Genomic DNA, 21,768 nt, shown 5'->3' with positions numbered 1-21,768 from the left:
TTTTATGAAATAAGATTTTAATAGTTAGAATTTGAAAATATTTAAATAAAAGAATTTAATTTTTAATATAATAAAATTTTTTATATATAAAAATAAAAAAAATAATTTTAAATATCTTTATTAATTTAGAAGACATATATATATATATATATATTAACGTGATATTTTTCATAAAATAAATAGAATTAATTTATTAAATTAATAAAATGATAAAAAAAAATTCAATTAAAATTTTTATTATTTAGTTATTATAATTTTAATTTATTATTGCAAGAAAGATAACAAATATTCATCTTATAATATGCTTTTGAACATATAAAAGGTAAAATTGTTAAATTATATGTTTTTTTTCCTCTCTTTTTAAATGACAAAAGAAAAAAATTATTTTACTTTATTCACATCCTCCTCTCTTTATTTTTCTCCCCGATAAGGGAAAATAACATTAGGATTATTAGGGGTGTGCAAACAGTCGGTTCAGTTTCAAATCGAACCGAATCGATAAAACTAAAATTCGAAAATAAAAAATTTTAAAAATCGAACCAAACCAATTGATAAGAGAAAATCGAACCGAATCGAATCGATAAATATCGGTTTAGTTCGGTTTTAAACCGATCAAACCGAAATTTATAAAATTTCATATTTTTAATATTAAATCTAAATAATAAAAACATAAAAACAAAAAAAAATTAGAAATCAAAACTCAAAAAATCTTAAGGTTCGGTTCGATTTTCTTTGATTTCGGTTCGATTCGATTCTGTTCGATTCAATTTGGTTCGATTTTTTTATTTCCTATATATATTAATAATTTCGGTTTGGTTCCTTTTTTTGATTTTTTTATGAAAATAATCGAACCGAACCGATTAATCCGAAATTATCAAAATTATAAATCAAATCGAACCGATTAAATTTTAAAACCGAATCGATTGAACCGAATTAATCGGTTCGGTTCGATTTTTCGGTTTAACCCGAAAACTGCACACCCCTAAGGATTGTTATCTTATTTTCTCTTCCATTTTCTTTCCTCCCTCACATGGGTACCCAAACATAGCGTTAACATTTTCTGATTGTATCCATCATCCATGGATACTTCAAGCTTTCCTTCTCTGTGATTCACCCTGAAAATTTTCAGAGATGGCAATCTCGGTTTGGACCAGTTTTCACATAAACAACTACTTTCCTTCTGCTCCTCCATCTCCAGGTTCCCACATATGCTCTTCAAAATTGCTTGCTAAGTATCCATTTCATTATATTCAGAATAATTTCACTTTGATTTAATGCATCTTCACTTGAAAATTTTCAGGTACACAATGTAAATTCTCTGTTCAATCAGTGGTAAACAAAACCCATTCCTCCACTCAGTCTCAAAATCAAATTCTAAATTCTAATCCAATCCATTTCATTTCATTTTGGATAGAGAGCATTGCCCACAAGGATAATTACAGTTGGAAAGAAGAGATCACATGGGGTACAATTATTAGTAGATGAATATATCAGCAAGCTCAGACACTATTGCTCTGTCGAAGATATTCAAATTCGCTCCAATCCTAAAAATGCTCGGTACCTTTGTTTCTTTTTTGGCTTTTGCTTTTATGGGTATTATAATTTCTAAATGTTGTTTTGTATATTTGGTTATCTCTGTATCTTGCATTTCAGTGACATGAGGGTTCAGGTTGATGATGAAGACATGGCAACCATGAACCTTATAAGGTCTGATGATTGGGTATTGCCTCTTAACAACATTTCCATGTCAATTTATTTGTTGAAGTTGAGATGTTTTTACTCTCAGATTTTGTTGGAAAAACGCATTCTGTATTTGTTAAATTGTCTCAAAGAGTAACTTTGAGACTCAATGATTGATTATGTTTTTTAGAAAATGCTAATGTTTGGGCTGTATTTTTGTAACCCTTTTTTCATTGAAGTAATTGCCTCTTGTTATTGATAAAATTGGGTACCCTGGAAAACACTTTGGTCACGGGGTAATAGAAAAGTTTAATTTAGGGATATGTTGTCACCAAAAATAATTGAAACTATCGCTTTTCTCACCCTTGATAGTTTGCTTATTATTTGTTTATCTATCTTCTATGATCATTTACCCATAGGTTGTGATGTTGGATGAGCGTGGACTAGATATTGGGTCTGAGCAGATGGCTGAGGTGGTTGCAGATGCAGGAACTACTGTATGCACCTACTTTGTCTCGCTAATTCTCTTCAAGAATAATCTTGATCTCCATTTTGTTCGTTTGTCTAATTTGAGCAACAATTTATAGTTTATTTTAAGAAGAAAAAACTATAGTTTTTGCTTTTCTGCAGGGAGCTTCAAGGTTATCATTTTGTATCGGTGGACCTTATGGTCATGGACAGCGAATGAGAAAACGTGCTAATATATCAATAAGATTATCCTCCATGGTTTTGAATCATCAGATTGCATTGGTTGTGCTTGTTGAGCAGCTTTATAGGTAAGCATTTGTTAATGCGCAAGCATATTCGATTCTCTACCACATTTTACTGATTGCTTATGTCCCTCCCGGTGGTGAAGCTTCATGTTTCTAAAAGATAAATAAATATACCTTGTCAAAGTTTAAGCTTTTCAATTATGTGTCTGTATCAACAAAATGCTTACTTGGAGAAAGCTGACTTGACGCTAAGAAGCAATCTTTTGTATTTGTGGTCAGCATTTAAAGTCAGTTTGTGGCCATTTGAAGTTGATGCAGTTTAGGAAAACTAGATGTAGGAATTATTTTTATTTAATTTTTAATAGTAAAATTAGGATCTTTTCACTCAGATGTTATATTGCAATTAGGAAGTTTATGTTTTTATTATTTTGGAAATTTTATTTAGGAAGTTTGAGTTGGTTTAGTATTCCCAGTTAGTGTTGGTTTAATATTTTATTATTTTGGGATTCCTAATCCTAGTACTACTAGTTATTATACTATAAACGCCTATGTCATCTAGGTATTTTAGTAGAATTTATTATGATTATTATTGATGATTGAAAATTAATAAGAATTTTGAGAATTTTATTAATTTCCCCTTTGATTGTTCTATTGGTTATACATCAGAATGCCTCCTCCTCAAGGAGACTGGATCTGAGTTATCATAGGCTAGACGAAGAAATAATTCAACTTAAATTTTAGAAGTGGAAATTCTGCCTTCTTTTTTTCTTAGGAGTATAAATTTTGAAGTGATATGATGAATTAATAATAAGCTTATTATTTTGCTGTGTCTTAAGTCTCAACATAATAGGTTCCATTTCCATCATATCCAGTGTTGACTTGATTTATCTTCCATATCTAACATTTAAGTTTGTTGAAGTTAAATCCAAGGTCTGAATTTGCAATTTATTTCAAAAAAGAATTTTAGAGCTTAGTTATCAAATTAGAATTTTAGAGCTTAGTTATCAAATTAGTTATCTGTCACATGCGTGTAGTAGTTTCAGATCTTATTAATTGTGAATCAAGAGGAGTAGTATTTCTTGTTCATGTTATCTTCCTTAAATGGTCTAGTTTCCTGCTTAAGGTGTTCTTGACCCTATCAGGTTTCAGTTTCTTGTTTCCTTACGTCTGCCCCAGAAAGAATGAAATCAATTTTGTATGCTGCTGTGCGCACTGCAGATTGCTAGATGACTAACAGTTTATGATATTGTCAACTGTGGTTGATTTGTGGTGGTGTAAAAAGTATAGTTTATTAATGGCGGTCATTCCACTTGTTAGGACGTGTGAAAGTTAACTAGTTCTCCTCTCAGGATTTTTTTACAACAATTTAGAAGCTAAACATTTGATATTTATTATCATGTTCTTTCAGTCACATGAACAGAGTGATAGGGTGCATTATTGTTCGCTTCTCAGGTCATGGACTATTCTGAAAGGAAAAAATTATCATCATTAGTTACTGGGCACTTTGCTTTTGAATCATGCCAGAAGGGTGACAGGAATTAATGCTATTTTGGAGAGAGAGAAAGAGAGGGTGCGAGCAGAAACTAGTTAGCTGGTTCTCAAGCTCTTGCCATGGGCAGTATTTTGTTGTTTTCTTCTCTGTAATACCCATTCTACTTTATTTATGGAAAAGCCCGTGGCCTTGTTTGGTTGGGTTTGTTACTAAACCAACTTTCCGATCAAGGGAAGCAGCTTATCAAGTTCTTATCTAAGTAGAACTTGATAAGTTGCACTCCCCAGTTAAATGTAATGAGCTTACTAATTTTTGCTTTAATTTGTTACATTTTAAATTAATTTATGTATATTATTGTCTTTTATTTTCAAAAAATTAATTTATATATCAAACACATTTATATCATACTTTTCAGGAAATAAGTTCTTTACAAGTGTACTATATGGGAATTATACTTTTCAATAAATAGAGTATTTTGAATAATTTTGTGTTTGGATTCATGAATTTAAATTTGAAATTTAGATTTTAAATAATGGAAATTGTAATTTAGAATTTTAAATTCATTAATTAAAAAATATTATATTTTGCTAATAAAAAGAATTTCAAATTTTGAATTTAAAATAGAGGTGAGTATCAAACAAAAAGTTTTTTATTAGATTGAATGTGAATTTCAAATAACATAATTAATTTTGTTATTTCAAATCCTTACTTTTTTTTTATTTCTATATTTGTTTAGATTTGATATAAATTCAAATTCACATTTTCTAAAATCTCCCAAACAACAGATCTTATCAAAATCTAAATTCATGAATTCAAATACAAAATGAACGGAAAAAACACTAAAATTTAGTACTCTGAGTGTACTTAATAATTTTCTAATTTCAATAATATAAGCCTTTTCTCTTTTTTCTATATAAATTTACTATTTTTGTATAATGAAGTGTTTAAAATTGAATTTTTTATATATTTTTTTATTTAAGCAAAGTAAATGCCATTGTGTCCCATGATTAGAATTGGATTTTACTATTTTATTGTTAACATACTTTTAAATGTACATGGTATTAATTCCTCATTTGGAATTTAGTTCCTCGTTCGGAATTTAGTATACGTCTATTAAGAATTATAATAGATAAAATATTTACAAAAATCATACTTTTATTTAAATTCATTTAATAATTTAATTTTTTAAATTTATCTCAAATTCAATTAAAATTCATCTTAAATTACATATGATCATCCGCCCTATTTTCAACTCAACCTAAATCAAATATATTAATTATTATTTAAGATATTATTTTTTTAATTATATATATTAAATTTTTGACATCACATTATCACTTTATATATATATATATATATATATATATATATATATATATATATATATATATATATATAATGGGACTTTAAAGATTGTTTAGTTCACTTATTTGGTGCAACTGATAGCTGATAAATATCTAAATAAATAAACTAGAGTGTTTAGTACGTTTAAAAAAATAAAACTGATAATTGATATGATACCATTAGTTGTAATTTTATTTTTTTATTTTGACTATATTATCTTTTTTTATTTAACTTAAAAATTAATATTATTAATACTTTTATCTTTTTCATTTATAATTTTAACATCTTAATTAACACATTTCAACTTTGTTAAAATATTTTTTATTAATAACATAAAATATAAAATATTTATTTACATCTAAAAACTTAAAATTAATTATAAGTTTTTTTTATCAACAATAATAATTACTTTATTATTTTATCTATATTTTTAAAGTTATTTTATTATTTAATAATTTTTTTAATTATTTTCTTATTTAAATAATAAAATAATATAATATAATAGATTAATAATTATATATTTATTTTAATAATATAATAAATGATATAATATATTAATTTAATAATTATATATTTAATTTAATAATAAAATAAATAACAAAATATAATAAATTTATAATTTTATATTTATTTTAATAATAAAATAAATTATATGATATATACCTTTATTAATCATTTTACATATTAATAATAATAGCTAAACATAATTTTATCAAACACTTAATATAAATTAACTATCAACTATCAGGTAACAGTAACAATTATCACCTAACCTTTATCTGCTATATTCAATAGTTAAACAAATAGACGCTTAATTTGTTGACTTGCAAATAATTTTGCAGCCTCAAAGCGTCACTGTCATCTAGCTTATAAAAATATTGAGACATGTATTTATGAATTTAAATTAAAATTTTAAATATAAATAGATTTCTACATTAGTCGTCTCCTATGATAATATTGAGAGATGTATCATTCTATTTATGAAAGAAAATGAAAAATCAATTATGATTAAAGATATTTTCATAAGATTATAAATCTTGGCATGATTTCTTTTATGAATGGTTTGTATTAGGGATGTGCATTATTCACTTATAATCGAATAATCGAATTAAATTGAAAAAATTTGGTTATTTTGATTTTTTATTATTAGTTCGCTTATCTTTGATTTAGTAACAGAACCAATCAAAACAACCAAATTTTAATAATATATTAATTATAATTTTATTAATATTATATTATTTATAATTAATATTTTTATGATTTTATAAAAATATTTAATTTATAATTATTATCTTATTACTATTAAATTATATTTATTATTTTTTTATAAATAAAAAAGAATATAAATATATTTTTATCAATATTTTATTAAATAATTAATAATATAAAATATATATTTTTTCTGTTAGTTTGATTATAATTAATAATCGATCAAATATTTTCAATTTCGGTTAATTTCAGTTTTTTCTCAAATTCGGTTTGATTCAGTTTGGTTAACCAAATGCTCACCTTTAATTTACATAGTATTCAATAAAAAAATTAATCAATACACTTTAATAAAAAAATATCATTAGATGATTTAAGTTTTGCATAAAAATTATTTTAGTATGTTGTGCACCACTGAGTCCTAGTACTCAACGATAGCTTATTCTTTATGAATCTGAGAGACTAGAGGAAGCGATGGTATTTCTTGAGGTGTGATGAGCTATCAGCTTAAACGTATAAAGTTGTAATATATATTGTAGTTTGAAATTCTCTTAATGTAAATTTTATAATGATGTATCTAAATTATTTTGTTTCTAATGAAATATGAATGGAACTATTTTATTTAATTTGAATGAAATGGATTACTAGTATTTTGATGATCATTGGATAGTGGATTTGAAATTTGAAAGTTGATAAATGTGTTGAGAAATTGATTGAGATTGAGTATGAAATTGAAGCAGTTGTTGAGAAAAATTTTTAGAAGTGCTTTTTACAGGTATTTGAAGAACTGGTTTCTCAAAATACAGACAGAATTTTGTCAAAATTTTTATAAAATTTGCTAAAAAATAAAATGGCCCAAAATTTCCAACTAGCTTTCCACTTAATTACATGTTTTAAATACTTATTAGAAATGCTCACCACTTATCAAAAATAAGAAATTTGTTTTAAAATCCCTTGTAGGGTGCTTAATGAGTTATCGGCATGTGAAGTACGGTAGTTCATTAAGTATTCTACGGGATCATGTTATGCCTTACAGAGGGGTAATGTGTGACAATATATACATATATTAAAAAATAATTCACTCTTTTTCTAAAGTTATTAAAAATACAGTTAAAAAATAATTTATTCACTAAAAATTATTTATAAAATTTAAGCATTTATTTTTTAAAATTATTTCCTATTATATTTAAAATTTAAAAATTTTAATAATGATATTTAAAAAATTACCAAATATTGTGTGAGTTTTTTATGTATTTATTTTTTTATTACTATATGTCCAATGGTGTAAAAATAATATATTAATTATATATAGAATGTTTATGAATGAATATAAAATATGAGCCATTTAATTGTTTTAATTGATAACCTCCATTTTTTTCTTAGTTTTAAAAAAATAAAACTCTATACCAATTGATTAGGGAAAATATATAAATCATACCCATTAACAAACTTAGAAAATTAACAAAATAAAGTTGCAAAATATCAAAAGGCAATAAGATATTAAAATTTGGAGTACTTATTTGCTTAATTGTAGAGTTGAGTGTTTTTTTTTTTTTAATTTATTAAATATATTAATACATTATAGAGAAGACCAAAGAAAGGACTCAGACAAAATCTATGGTGAGGTGACACTGTATAAATAACTTGTGAATTTGAGAATTGGTAGAAAGAAGTAACAGGGGCATCACAATCATGAGTCAATCAAATCATATTAAAAAATTGAATTAAATTTGAAAAAATTAAATAAAAAAATGTATTTAAACAGTTTGATTTAATTAATCAATAATTTTAATTAATATTTTTATCTCTGTATTTCGTGATTTATTTATTTTTTATTTTAATATATAATTTAATATTTATTTCTATAAATTTTTATTTTTTCAAACTAGACTATAAATTTTTGTTAATAATCACAAAATATCTCTTCTATTATGAAGATCGCTTCATCATGAAACTTATTTAAAAGATGTTTTTTATTTACATTCATACCTTTTAAAAAGAGTTGCTAAATTAAAATTTCGTTTTGGTGAAGATGTATGACTACTCGAGATAAAATTATTAATTCGTTATATTAATTAAATTTAAAATTTTTATTACAATTTTGAATAATTTTATCCTATTAAAATTAAATTAAATTTTTATTTCTAAAATGCTTATCAATTATCTTTCTCTAAATATTCTTTTATAAAAATGTAACAATATAATATTTTTTGAGTATAATTGCATTTAAAAAATACCATATATTATCAAAAATAGTTTATCTATAATAACTATAATAACAAATATGCTATAAAAGAATCTTAAATATTATGGTAATATTCAAGAAATAATAATAATAATAATAATAATAATAATAATAATAATAATAATAATAATAATAATAATAATTATACTGTTAATGTTAATATTTTTATTCTAATTATTTGATTTTTAAAATCTATATCTTTTATAAGAATATTTATTTTTTGAAATATAGTCTATAATTATGCACACAACAAAAAAAATTTGAAAAACAATTTATTATTGTAAAAGTAAACATAATGGGTTTAAAAAATAAAACATAATAAATAATTAAAAAATAATTATACAAATTTTAAAAAATATAAAATAATTAAATTATCCACATAATTTAAAAATTTTTTATATTGTTTTTTCATTTATGCAAAAACATTATGTATTATTTTACACGTCACTTTTGTAGTTTATTTTTAATTAATGAAAATTTTTTTTCTTTTTGACAAAAATATAAATTACTGTAATTTATTGTATATTAATTAAATAATAAATATGAACTTAATATCATTTTGCCATTTCAAATTTGCCTTCGTTTTTAGTGACAATTTTACATCATTATTACAATATTATTTATTTAAATATCTCCTACACTAAACCTATTTACATATACTTAATGTATAATTTACATAATATTATTTAACTAATCTCATATTATTGCATTCAAAAAATATTATTTAATTGCTTATTAAGCTGTCAAAATTTTACAATCAACCTAAATATACAAATTAAAAAATAATAAAATGTATTAATTGGTAATATTATATTTAAAATGAATTGATTATAATTTTTTAAATGGAAGTATATTTTTTATGTTTTATTTGCTTTTTATTTATATAATATTTAATTATTTGAGATATTAGTGTAAATTTATATTAATAATTGTTTCCTTTAATATTTTATATAATTTTTAACTAAATAATCTAATATATATATATATATATATATATATATATATATATATATATATATATATATATATTTCGATTCCTCATTCTCATTATTTAAACACTTGGCAAAATTAAAAATAATAATTTTATTAAAAAATTTCACTTTAATCTATCTTTTTCTAATTATAAATTTAATTATTAGTTGTAGATAATATTTAACTGAATAATTTATTTTAAAACATATAATTTCAGTTTATTTTAAATATATATATATATATATATAAATTAAAATTTAAGAATTATATGTTTATTTATATTATATAAAAAATATATTTATTTTATATTTCTAAAGTTTAAATTTTGATATTTTTTTAATATGTATAAATACGTACAAAACAAGAATTGTGTATTTATATATGAAAGCTGAAAATTAAAAATGATTAATAAAAAATTGACATAATAAAAAAATACATTAATTTTATTAATAAGATATAAAATATTTATAATTTACAAATATAAAATATTTAAAATTTCATTTTAACAAATAATTTAAAAGTGAAATTAATTTAGATAAGGTGAATTGAGTTTGAAATTTATTTTAATTTAAATTTTTTAATTGAAAATTTAGTTATTGCTATTAAATGATACTTAACTTAATAATATTATCTTAATTGGTTTTAAAATTTTATTTTTAAATTTTTTTAATTATAAATTTAATTATTGATATTAGATAATGTTAAATTTAATAATTTTATCCAGATTATAATTTTTTGGGTTGATATCATTTAAAAATGATTATCAATGAAAAAAAAATCTTTATAACCTCTCAGAAATATTTTAGATTTAATGCTAAAAGCTTAAAAACTATTAAATAAATTTTAAAATTTTTATCCACTATTAATTAATACTTAACATAATTAAAAAACTAATAATTTTTACTTAAAACAATTATATATATATATTATTAATTAATACATGACATAATTAAAAAATAATTTTATTTAAAAATATAAAATATTTATAGTTTCATTTTAAAAGTAAAATTAATTAGGTAAGATGTTAGTAAGTTTGAAGTTTGATTTTAATTTATCTTTATTAATTAAATATTTAATTATTGGTATTAGATAATACTTAACTTAATAATTTTATCATTCAAATTTTTATTTTAATTTATATCTTTTAATTATAAATTTAATTATTTGTATTATATTAGATAACAAACAAAATTTAACACTTCTAGTCACCATTAATTAACATTTGGTAGAATTAAAAAATTAATAATTTTATTTAAAAATATAAAATGTTATAATTCCATCTCTTAAAAATATATTTTACAAAATTTTTCATGCATCTATTTTACTTTGATATGTGATTTCAATTTAAATTAAATACAACTAAATTAATATATATTGGGATAAAAATTAATACAATATAATTTTTTTTTATTAATATATAATAAAAATAAATAATTCAATCCATTGAAGTTCACTCTATTTAGGTTAAATAAAAATTAAAAATAAAATTTAATATTATTACTATACAATGCCAGGGTGAATGACTAATTTTAAAAGAATCAAGATTATAAGTGAAATATACAAAATACTTATTTTAAATGTTGCTACTTAAATGTTACGATTATTATCGGTTGATATTTTTTTATTAACCAAATTAAATAAAAAATTTAATGGGTTAATATTTTAATAATCTAAAGAATTATTTTTTATTGATTCAACTAAATTGAAAGGTAATAATATATTTAAGTCTAAATAGTGCATTGTAGTCTAAATGCTACGTCTATGTGAGATTTGGATGAATCAACCCCTCCCTTGCTTGAATTTTTACATGTATTATAGATAGATAATAGGTTATATATATATATATATATATATATATATTAGTTAGAAAGATAAAATGTATAAAACATTAATGAGTGATGCAGTATACATACAAGAATATTAAAAAGAAAAAAACAAACTGCAGTTTAGTTTAGTTAAATTAAACAGTAAACCCATGAAAGACATTTTCTCTGGCATTTCTGAGGCAAACAAGAGTCAAGTTAGTTCAGTTTACTTGGAAGCAGCAAAAGAAGTTGAGTGGAAGGTGGAAAAATAAAATAAAATAAAATAAAATAAAAGAATAGAAGTAATTGAATAGGAAAGACAATAACATAATTAATATATAATACTGGGATAGTAAAAACAATATAGTATAAGAAATGTAATTATTTTAAGCATTTAGAAAAAAGGTGATGACCAAAAGCGAAAACGTACCAAAACACAAGAAAAGCACTAAAAAAAAGAAGGGAAAGAAAAGCATAAGCATTGCATTCCATATATTTACATTCAGAGCCCATGCATGGATGATTCATGGGATGGTGTTATGGTAGTATTTGTGTAGTTGGTGGTGTTTGTTTGGTGCTTTTGTAATTTTTTCTATCTCAATTTCCATCTCTTTACTCTCTCTTTCTTTTAATTCTCCTGGGTCATTTTGAGAGCTCTCCTTCTTCTTCACGCCGCCTCTCTCCCTGACCTTATTACCAACGGCACTTACACTCTCTTTGCATTCTCTAAATTATCAGAAATAGAAAATATGTATTTATATGTCTAAGGGAAAAAACCCCGATCATCCTTTTTAAGAATTTTTTTTTTCTTTTATGGGTCTTTCTTCACTTTAGCCGTGGCTTCATTGCCTTTGTAATGCTGACTCCTCTGTTGCTGGTATGTATGTATTTTTTCCTTTTTTAATCACTAGTTCAGTCTTTTCTTCCTCCTGCATTGTTCTCTAATCCCTTTAACTGAATTGGGTTTCTCTTGTTTTGGTCTGTTTGATTTGTATGTGTTGTGAAGATTTTATTTTTGTGTGTGATTTTTCGAATTTTGGTTTTTGATTATCAAGATTTTGATTTTCTTGGTTTTGGCTCTTTGGAGGAACTTGATTGAATTTGGGGTCTTTCTTTTAGTGCAATTGTTTAGGGGCAATGGGATTTCTGTGTTTTTCTTCTTTGGACGTAGAAATCGAGGAAAGGTGTTTGAAATGGTCTGATCATCATGTTAACATTGATGATCATGGCTTTAGAGTGATCGGTGAACACTTTTTCTGAACTGGGGTTTTGGTATTGATTGATTTTTTTAGTTTAGAATCTGTTGTTATGGACTGATTCTTTGGTGGATATTCTTCCTCTATTTCATTTATTATATTTTGGTTTTTTAAATGTAAATTTATGGGGTGGAGTTTGTTGTGATAACTGCTTTGGCTGAAGAAAAAAATTGTTGCCAGAATTTACGGAAAGTTGGGCACTAGCTGCATATTGTGATGGATTTGGTTAACGTGTGATGCACTTTGACAATATGACAATGGGAGATTTTGTTTTTGTTGAAATCATGTACTCTTAGCTAGGAATTGAAGTTGAAAATTTTTTGAAGGCCAGTTTTAATAAATATAATCCATTCCTTGTTTTTTCCTAATATTAATTGCTTATGGATGGTTTCTTATGATCTAGAATTTCTCTGCAGCTTATGGATGGTTTCTTGTTATTTAAAATTTCTCTGCATTGAAGGGCTTGTCTGTGGATCTACATTGCCTTGTAGACATCACTTTGTTTGGTAGAAAAGGATTTCTCAATAACTTAACAATTTAGAAAATGGAAGTTGGAAGAACTGAGGTAGACTTTGATGAGTTTGAGAAGCTTCTTGGAGAGATACCAAATGCTACTTCTGGGAATCCACATTCTGAGGAAGCTGCACCTAAAAGTGTGTCTCTAATTGATTGCTTGGCACCCATTTGTGTGAATTCCTATAAAGGGCCTTTGACTGAAAAACTCCAAAGCAATGCAGGTTTTGATGAAAGAACACGGTTAATTAATAAAACTCAAGGATCTCCTATTAAGAGAGTCCAATCGGAGGAAGCAAATCTGCCTGATGTTCAATCCTTGACATCTGCATTTGCAGATTTGAGCTTCAATAGCAGTAGTGTCTCAGCAAATTTTAAATCCTCACCAAATCATGCTGTTTCATTAGATTGCAAACTCACAAGTAGCATGAAGAATTTGGTCCCTAGCATAAATTCATCAGTGACAGGTGCTCCATCTTTCCAATTGCCAAATTCCATGCCTTGTGATTTTGATGGGCTCAATGTAACAAAAATTGTCCAAGAAAGTTCAAATTTGTTGAAACTTAATTCTCAAGAACCAAAACAGATGCCAATTGGTTATTGCCAGCCTCAAACAATTGAAAATTTCTCCACTGCCTTACCACTTGCTCATAGGGTGCAAGGTTATCAGTTCCTTTCCAATGTGGCTGTGCCTGGTGTAGAGTTTCCTTTAATGCCTGAACAGAGACAATACTTTGCGGATATGCAATCTGTGCTTCCTTGCATACATTCACAACAGTTGAACCAGCCTCACATCAGTTGGAAGAATATTGAAGAGGAGCAATTTTATAGGATGCATCAACAGTACCTGTATCTGCAGCAACTGCGTAATCAACGGTTGGAAGCTCAGCATCCTGTTCAAGGAATTGGAAATGTTGCAACAAAACTGGTGAATAGGAATGTCAGACAACCATATTTTGAGGTTCCAATCTCTCATCAACTTCAACAATCTAATCAAGAACCATTTTGGAACAATTATGCAGTAACCAGGGGTCTGAATCAGTCGCACAATGGTACAAGTGTTTTGGATAAATTAGGAAAACAGAGTTCTCCTGAAAAGATTCTAACAAGATCACAAGGACTGAACACACTTAAAGCTGTGAAATTTGGCTCAGTGGGAGGAAATGAATCACTTGCCAATCTAGATCAGAATGGGAAAGCTCTATCAAATGGTCACATCCGCTATAACTTATCTAATCCAAGTGCTGGATGCTTTCAGTTAGATCATTTGAGCTCATGGAATTTGTCTGCTGATATTGCTGATCTTAAAAGTGCTAATCTTAGGCCCCAGCCTCAGAAATATAACTCTGTGGATGAAGTCACTGGGAGAGTATATCTCATGGCCAAAGACCAACATGGTTGCCGCTTCTTGCAAAGAAAGTTTTCTGAGGGCACTCCACAAGATGTTGAAAAGATTTTTCTTGAGGTCATTGATCATATTGTTGAGCTCATGACAGACCCCTTTGGGAATTACCTTGTCCAGAAGTTGATTGAAGTGTGCAATGAGGATCAGCGAATGCAAATACTTTGTGCCATCACTAGAAAAGCTGGGGAACTTGTTAGGATTTCATGTGACATGCATGGGTTTGATCTCTCTCTCTCTCTCTCTCTCTCTCTCTCTCTCTTTCTCTGTGTGTGTGTGTGTGTGTGTGTGTGTGTGTGTGTGTGTGTGTCTGTGGATATATGTGCATGTTCTTTTGCCATTAAGACTCAAATTTCTAAGGTTCTTATCTTAATTATCTAAGGAACTGCACTTCTCAACACAGGACTCGGGCTGTTCAGAAGGTAATTGAAAACCTCAAGACTCCAGAGCAGTTTTGCATGGTTGTATCCTCGTTGAAGCCTGGTATAGTGACCTTGATAAAAAATATGAATGGTAACCATGTTGCACAGCGCTGCTTGCAGTATTTAACACCAGAATACAGTGAGGTAAGATATATTCATCTGCACATTACAATTACTTTTGCATTTGTATCCTTTTCTAATATTTCTCAGATAATTTATTCTCAATCATTTTCTCTTAAATCCTCAAAACTATTGAAATAAAGGAGCAAGGTTGGATTAGGTCATTTGAATTTTGGTTAACATTGGGGGTGGGTAAGTTCCCGCCGCTGGGGGAGGGGGCAGGCGGGGGTTTGGGGGTGGGCGGGGGTTTGGGGGTGGGGGGTGGGGAGGTGGTTGTAGGCAGTAGAAGTATCACTGGTTCATGTTCCTTCAATGAAAGGGAAACATTCCATTAGATTACATATTTACATCTCATAATTTTTTATGCCCCTAACAGAACTTTTTGTTTTTGCTTTTGGTTTATGCTCATAGGTTTTCTTATTTTTCTTGCTTTATTTCACAAAAAGGAATGGCTGAACTATTACACAGGCCTATTATGTCATCTATTCTACTGAAATACTTTCTTTGAACTTCACAGACTAATTCTTATTTGATTATCTTTTCCATTTTGAAGAGATCAAAGAGGAGTCAAGATTGATCGCCCCTTCTATATCCTGCATTATGCCAAACCAGAAAATAATATTATAGTCTATCAGAGTATGATTTACCAACAGAATGAGACTACATATGTTTATATTACACCGGGAATTCTCTCATTTATCCACTAGAAGTCATGATTCACTTTTGATAGCGAAGCCCTATTTTGATCCTTTAAAGAAAGGAGAAAAAAAATCAAACTGCCCAAATATAATTTAGCATGATGAAATCTTATTTATTTATCTTGTTTCTCCCTCAAGTGCCATGAAATAGAAAGTGGAATATTTTCTGATTTAGTAGCTTTGAGTCATTGCCCGACGAAAATCTTTCTCTGCTAATCACTAAGCTCTTCCCCATGCAGGTTTTGCCAATGATATTTCTTTTAGAAATAAATCTTACTGCATGTAGTGTAAAGAAAGTATATGGCACCTGATGAAACACTGTTAATGAATTGTTGTGCAGTTCCTTTTTGAAGCTGCAACTGCTAACTCTATTGAACTGGCTACTGATCGCCATGGTTGTTGTGTACTTCAAAAATGCCTTAGCCATTCTGAGGGTGAGCAAAGACGCCGTTTAATATGTGAGATAACATCAAATGCTCTAATTCTTTCCCAAGATCCATTTGGGTATTAAACCTCTCTTTCCTTCTTTTTTTTTTTTTTTTTTTTTTTTTAATTTTTTAATTTATACAATGTTCTTTCCTGTGATCCCACCAATACAAGAAAAGCTGCATGATTTTTGGAAGATGTTTAGATGTGGTGTTCACAATGACATGGTCAAACGTGATTTTGAAGTACAGATAAAAGCTTGTAAATGAAAAGAACAAAAACATTGTTATGTTGCCAGCCCCATACCAATGACTGGAAACTTTTGTTAAAGATGGCTTACAATAAAAATACTGAGATATCTTGATAAAATTGTGTTTATCCTTTTCTTACACATCATGTTAATTTTGAGGACGAGCACGTTGTATGTGACAAACTATTATGGAACATCACTGAGAAATCCTTGGTTGATAAAAGGACCCATTCTGTAAACATTCATTGGTGGAAAGAAAAGGTTCCTGTACCATCTCTCTTGATCGTTGCTACCAATAAGATTGCTCAGAACCTTCTGAGATATTTCCAACTTTTATTTGGTTTTCACACCTGTATGTTTTTGGAATGTTGTTACTGTGCTATGAGAATTAGCGTTTTGGATAAGAAGATTAGGTTTGAGCAGCTCACCAGCTGTGCTTGTAAAATGTTCTGAAATGGTTATGGTGAATTGGGAAATGCTAGACCAAACAGGATTTGTTACATTTTATATTGAAGATGGTTTGAATAGTGTAATTTCCTCATAACTGTTATGGTCCCGAGTCTGAGATCGAGTACAGGGGCAATTCACAGAAAAATCTAATTCTTGTTAGTTTCATGGCCTTTCCCTTTGCCACCTATTGAGAATGTGAAACGGCTCGTTAGAGAGAATCTTCTGATCTCTGAGCATTTAGGAATTCAACCTTGAACAAAACTAGGCTTGAATAATTTTATTTCTAAATAAAGTGCTTAAATACACTCTGACTCCTAACTGGACTCTAGACAGGAATATACTCATTAATTAGGAGTATATGACTTAAACAAGTTTTATTTGCTGCGCAACTAATACTACTATAGTTGGGAAAACTAAATACTACTTGAATTAGGAAAAACTAAATGAGGAAAAGACAGAAATCCAAATAAATTAAGGACAGAAATGTAAATAAACTACTGAAAGAAATCAATTTTATGCAAATCAGTGTTGTGCCTTCCTTTTCCCATATGAGAATCTCTTATAGACTCGCTGAAAATCTCTGGTTTGCTATTTATTTTTAACAATAACATTTGAGCTTTGAAATCTTAATTTCAATCTTGCAGGAACTATGTTATCCAATTTGTCTTTGAGCTTCGGCTTCCTTGGGCAACAGCTGATATTCTTGATCAGCTGGAAGGTAACTATGGGGACTTATCTATGCAGAAATATAGCAGCAATGTGGTAGAGAAATGCCTAAAATCTGCAAGTGAGGATCGCCGCACTCGTATCATCCAAGAGCTGATAAATAATGCTCGCTTGGATCAAGTCATGCAAGATCCTTATGGAAATTATGTCATTCAAGCAGCACTTCATCGATCAAAGGTTAATATTTTGAAATTCATCATTCAACTTCTTTATTCTTTTTCCAAGAACATTTTTTTTTGTCTGAACATGCTTGAGCTTTGCAACCATAATATGAGATCTGTTAGATAAATATTTCGAAATAATTGGAATTACAATCTGCTTTTGGATCAGATGATTTTCCTATTGTTTGTCTTCGTATACCCAGCTGACAATGCCTTCTTTGCTGTAATAATTTTCTCTTCACATTTGAAAAAAAAAATGCAAAATTAGCTCTTTTTTTTGTCCATTTGGCTCCGATTAGGAGTCGAACTTGAGATCTCACTACTCCGGAGACGAATCCATTATCACTAAGCTAAAATTCATTGGTAGAATTCATATTTAACAGTTAATAAAGATTTTTGTGGAGCTGCTTTTGAAATTATTCAAAAAGAAAAGAAATCTATACTGTTCTTTCGGCATTTTCTTTCTGTTTAGCATTTTTTTTATATTTAAATTAGAAAGTGCATTATAATTGTACAAACACAAGATATATATATAAAAGAGGAAAAAGAGCCTTTTTTATTTTCATTTCTTCTGATCTTTTGTTAATATGTTGAGCAGGGAGCTCTTCATGCTGCATTGGTAGAGGCCATAAGACCCCATGTACCTGTGCTTCGAACTAGTCCATATGGGAAGAAAGTCCTGTCTAGTAATAGTTTGAAGAAGTAACCTGTCGGTATGCTCACACAACTCTTTTTCCTTGACATCTCATATATTCTGTTTGACCATTTATAATTTTCCTTCTTAAGGGACCAATATAGGCTTTGCCTTAAGTTCCTCAAGAAATTCTTTAAATTATGTAATAAGCAGGGAAAGAAAAGCTCTGAACTTGGCTTTATGGCTTTGGTATTTTTGAAGCTTAGACCTGGAAAGAATATGGCGAAAAGATGCCTCCTTTTAACAGCTTATCTGAAGCGATGAAAGGGGAAATTTCGGAGGTTATTTTTTTGCTTCTGTTTTATTCAACTCTCTTCTTAGGCATTTTAAGAGCAAATGCTGCTTAACAGGGGATCCATATGATTGTAGATCAACATTTTTTGTTTCTTCTCGCTTTTGCATAGAAATAAAAGAGATGTGAAGATGTAGAGTTCCTTGAGGCTTATGGGGGTATTTGTACTACGGGTTTTTTGATCCAGGCTCAACGCTTGGTGGGCAACTGCAGGTTGTAAGGCTTTTACGAGCTATCTGGTTTTGCATATTTGGCATTCACTTTTGTTCTGTACATTTCATGTTCATAGATTGCCAAGATTCGGATCTTTATTTATCGTATGCATATTAATGGTTCTCTCTTAAGTTTGCTTTCCATCCTTGTGAGTTTTATCTTTTTAATTATATATATACACACACACACACACACAGTAGGAATTGCAAATCTTCCTGGTGCACCATACCAACAAAGTTTCAGTGACTGCCCTGCTGATACTGTCCAGGGACCAGAGGGCTTGTTTTTTCGATGCTGTCAGAATTGGTAAGTAAGAGGTTCACCCATTTTCATTTTCCAGTCTGAATCCAGGGCGCTTCTTGATGCCAATGGCAATCCTTCTGGGAGGTAGGTATGTTCTTTGACAAAATTAGACATGATGCCTCCAAAGTTCACCTATCTTGCTATTCAAATATTCTGACAGAAGCTTCCAACCCAATTTCCACAGGAATCTGGAATGATAATGAACGTTATGTGTACAAAATAAATCAGTTATATCGGAAAATATGCTCATGAATTCTAACCACAACCACCTTGTCTTTTACCATACTGAATTCGCCCTCCTATAGACCCAACATCTCCAGTTATAGGATCATCTTGCCAATTCAATCTCTTGGAATGGTTATTGCTTTAGAACTAAAATTCAATTGAAATGCAATTGCGCCACAAACTAAAAATTTTTAACAATTCTACTCTACCATTGATAATAATGCAATCACAATGTGCCGCCATTTATTACTAATGGAAGAGCCACATCAATTGCCTTAATCCCCAAATCATCCCAAACCCTAACAATTAAAAAGCTCTTTCTGCAACTCAGCTATTCTCTCCCCCAAAATCCCTTAAATGCACATTGCAAAAATTCAGAAGCAACAAACTTTGTTCCTACCTATCCACATTCTTCCAATTACTCCCTATCATCTCTGTCAGTTTATAAATCATATTACTTTTGACATAATTTTTTTTTTTCGAATGTTGCATTAGGATTTGTATATTTGGATTTGAAATTTTGAATTTAAAATTACTTTATTTAGATAACAACAAAATTTTAAATTTAAAATTTAAAATGGAAGTGAATATAAAAAATATATATATTTTTTAGGTTGATTTTGAATTTTAAATAACTTAACTAATATTGTTATTTCAAATCCTTACTATTCACCTTGGATTTAAATCAAATCCAAATTTATATTTTTTAAATCTCCAAAAGAAGGTATTTGATCCAAATTTAAATTTATACTTTCAAATTTATGAATCCAAATGCAATTTAAAATAATTTTTTTAAATTAAAAATTTTAATTTTTTCACTATTAGGTTTTCAAATTAAAAAAATTAAATTGAATTTGAGCAAAAACTTAATTTTTTAAATAAACTGATAAAGTAATATTAGAAATTTAATATCATCATGATTACAATATCAATTTCCTTAATATTCTTATATTTAAATAAATTATAAAAAAATAAAATAAAGTGAAATAAATTACTACAATATTTTTAGTCTATATTTTATGTAATGAAGTTAATTTATCATAGTAGCCGCACTAACATCACATATAATTATTATTAAAAAATAATTAAAAATATAATATATTTTATTTGGAAGATATAATTAAAAACTAAAATTAAAATAAAAAAGTTCAAATGATTGAATCAAACTGTTAATCAACTAAGGGACTAAAATATAATTTTTTTTTTAAATATTATTATAAATGAAGATATTAATGTTCATATATTATATATATAATTCATCTCATTTATTATATATATATATATATATAATTTCTCTCACTCACCTTTACTTTTAGAAGGTGTTTGGTATGAGATTAATAAATAATAATTATTATTTTTATAATTTTTAATTATTATTAATATTATTTAGATATTAAAGTTTCATTTGTTTTAAAAAAATTAAATTAACTTTTCACTTTATTAATATTTATGCATTTCTTAAGATTAACTGAGAGAGTCTAAATTAATAATTATCCTTTTTAATGACTAAAACTTATAATTTTTAATTTTTTAAATCTTTATCAAACACATTAGGTGAAACACAAATTTAAAAGTGGATATTTTTTAGAAATATAACATTCTCGAACAAATCAAATACCATAATTTAAATAAAATGCTCGACCAAAGGCCATAGAAGAGCCCTTTTAAAGCACATTAATCAGGCTATGAAGTGAAGGTCACGGGAGCTATGAGACTCGATTAAGCATAGGAATTAGTGCTGGAAGCTGTAATAGTAAGCAAAAAATGAAAAGTCATTCCAAACGTATTCATAAGCTCAAGATAGCCAAGATGGATGGAGTAGGGCTAGTCTAAGACAAGACAGACCGGTCTCTATTCTCTTGCTCGCGTGCGGAGGCGTGAATGCAAGATGCCAGCAAAATGATCGGCCAGACAAGCCTAGGGTTGCTTCCTTCTCATCGTGTCCTTCCTTGTGTGTCGGAGATATGACGCGAGTGCACCGAAAAGGAATGGGAATTCAAGTGTTTATGATCCTCTGTTATTGCTCCGTAGTGGCCTAAGGCTTAATGATTGATCTTCTACGCTAAGGCTAGCATCTCAACCATAGAATAAAATTACAAATTTTACTGTAAGAGAGTAAATCTGAATTTATATTTTTAAAATAATTTTTTAATTATTTTT

General features: G+C 27.4%; 2 protein-coding genes across 11 annotated transcripts; both read left to right on the top strand.

Moving 5' to 3' along the window:
• The first annotated feature begins 991 nt into the window (after positions 1–991).
• Positions 992–4,226, top strand: LOC110632888 (putative RNA methyltransferase At5g10620). 3 transcript variants are annotated; one of them, XM_021781260.2, is made up of 7 exons: positions 992–1,198; positions 1,301–1,332; positions 1,415–1,557; positions 1,654–1,720; positions 2,100–2,177; positions 2,311–2,456; positions 3,846–4,226. In XM_021781260.2, exons 1-7 carry the CDS (start codon positions 1,132–1,134, stop codon positions 3,883–3,885), a joined length of 573 nt encoding a protein of 190 aa, XP_021636952.2. In that variant the 5' UTR covers positions 992–1,131; the 3' UTR covers positions 3,886–4,226. The 3 variants fall into 3 exon arrangements, with proteins under 3 accessions (XP_021636952.2, XP_021636951.2, XP_021636950.2); XM_021781259.2 differs by having other exon boundaries at positions 1,301–1,329; positions 3,802–4,099; XM_021781258.2 differs by having other exon boundaries at positions 3,802–4,099.
• Positions 4,227–11,882: 7,656 nt separating this feature from the next.
• On the top strand, positions 11,883–19,211 carry LOC110644163 (pumilio homolog 12). Of its 8 annotated transcripts, none has more exons than XM_021796821.2 (7): positions 11,883–12,334; positions 13,130–14,849; positions 15,032–15,194; positions 16,209–16,372; positions 17,639–17,897; positions 18,480–18,594; positions 18,782–19,211. In XM_021796821.2, exons 2-6 carry the CDS (start codon positions 13,258–13,260, stop codon positions 18,585–18,587), a joined length of 2,286 nt encoding a protein of 761 aa, XP_021652513.2. In that variant the 5' UTR covers positions 11,883–12,334; positions 13,130–13,257; the 3' UTR covers positions 18,588–18,594; positions 18,782–19,211. The 8 variants fall into 8 exon arrangements, with proteins under 8 accessions (XP_021652513.2, XP_021652514.2, XP_021652509.2 ...); XM_021796822.2 differs by having other exon boundaries at positions 18,777–19,211; XM_021796817.2 differs by having other exon boundaries at positions 18,729–19,211.
• Positions 19,212–21,768: the final 2,557 nt, after the last annotated feature.

The sequence above is a fragment of the Hevea brasiliensis genome, chromosome 4 (assembly GCF_030052815.1).
Source record: "Hevea brasiliensis isolate MT/VB/25A 57/8 chromosome 4, ASM3005281v1, whole genome shotgun sequence".
NCBI classification, from domain to species: domain Eukaryota; kingdom Viridiplantae; phylum Streptophyta; class Magnoliopsida; order Malpighiales; family Euphorbiaceae; genus Hevea; species Hevea brasiliensis.
This window is presented reverse-complemented; position numbering and strand designations above follow the sequence as displayed.

What these genes read in the sequence shown, in the direction of transcription:
- LOC110632888 (XM_021781258.2), top strand. Translation starts at nt 1,132, where the DNA reads ATGGCAATCTCGGTTTGGACCAGTTTTCACATAAACAACTACTTTCCT. An exon ending in TCCAATCCTAAAAATGCTCG is followed by an intron (nt 1,558 to 1,653) that starts GTACCTTTGTTT and finishes CTTGCATTTCAG; the next exon opens with TGACATGAGGGTTCAGGTTG. An exon ending in CTTGTTGAGCAGCTTTATAG is followed by an intron (nt 2,457 to 3,801) that starts GTAAGCATTTGT and finishes ATGTTCTTTCAG; the next exon opens with TCACATGAACAGAGTGATAG.
- LOC110644163 (XM_058145642.1), top strand. Translation starts at nt 13,258, where the DNA reads ATGGAAGTTGGAAGAACTGAGGTAGACTTTGATGAGTTTGAGAAGCTT. An exon ending in ATTTCATGTGACATGCATGG is followed by an intron (nt 14,850 to 15,031) that starts GTTTGATCTCTC and finishes TTCTCAACACAG; the next exon opens with GACTCGGGCTGTTCAGAAGG. An exon ending in CTTTCCCAAGATCCATTTGG is followed by an intron (nt 16,373 to 17,638) that starts GTATTAAACCTC and finishes TCAATCTTGCAG; the next exon opens with GAACTATGTTATCCAATTTG.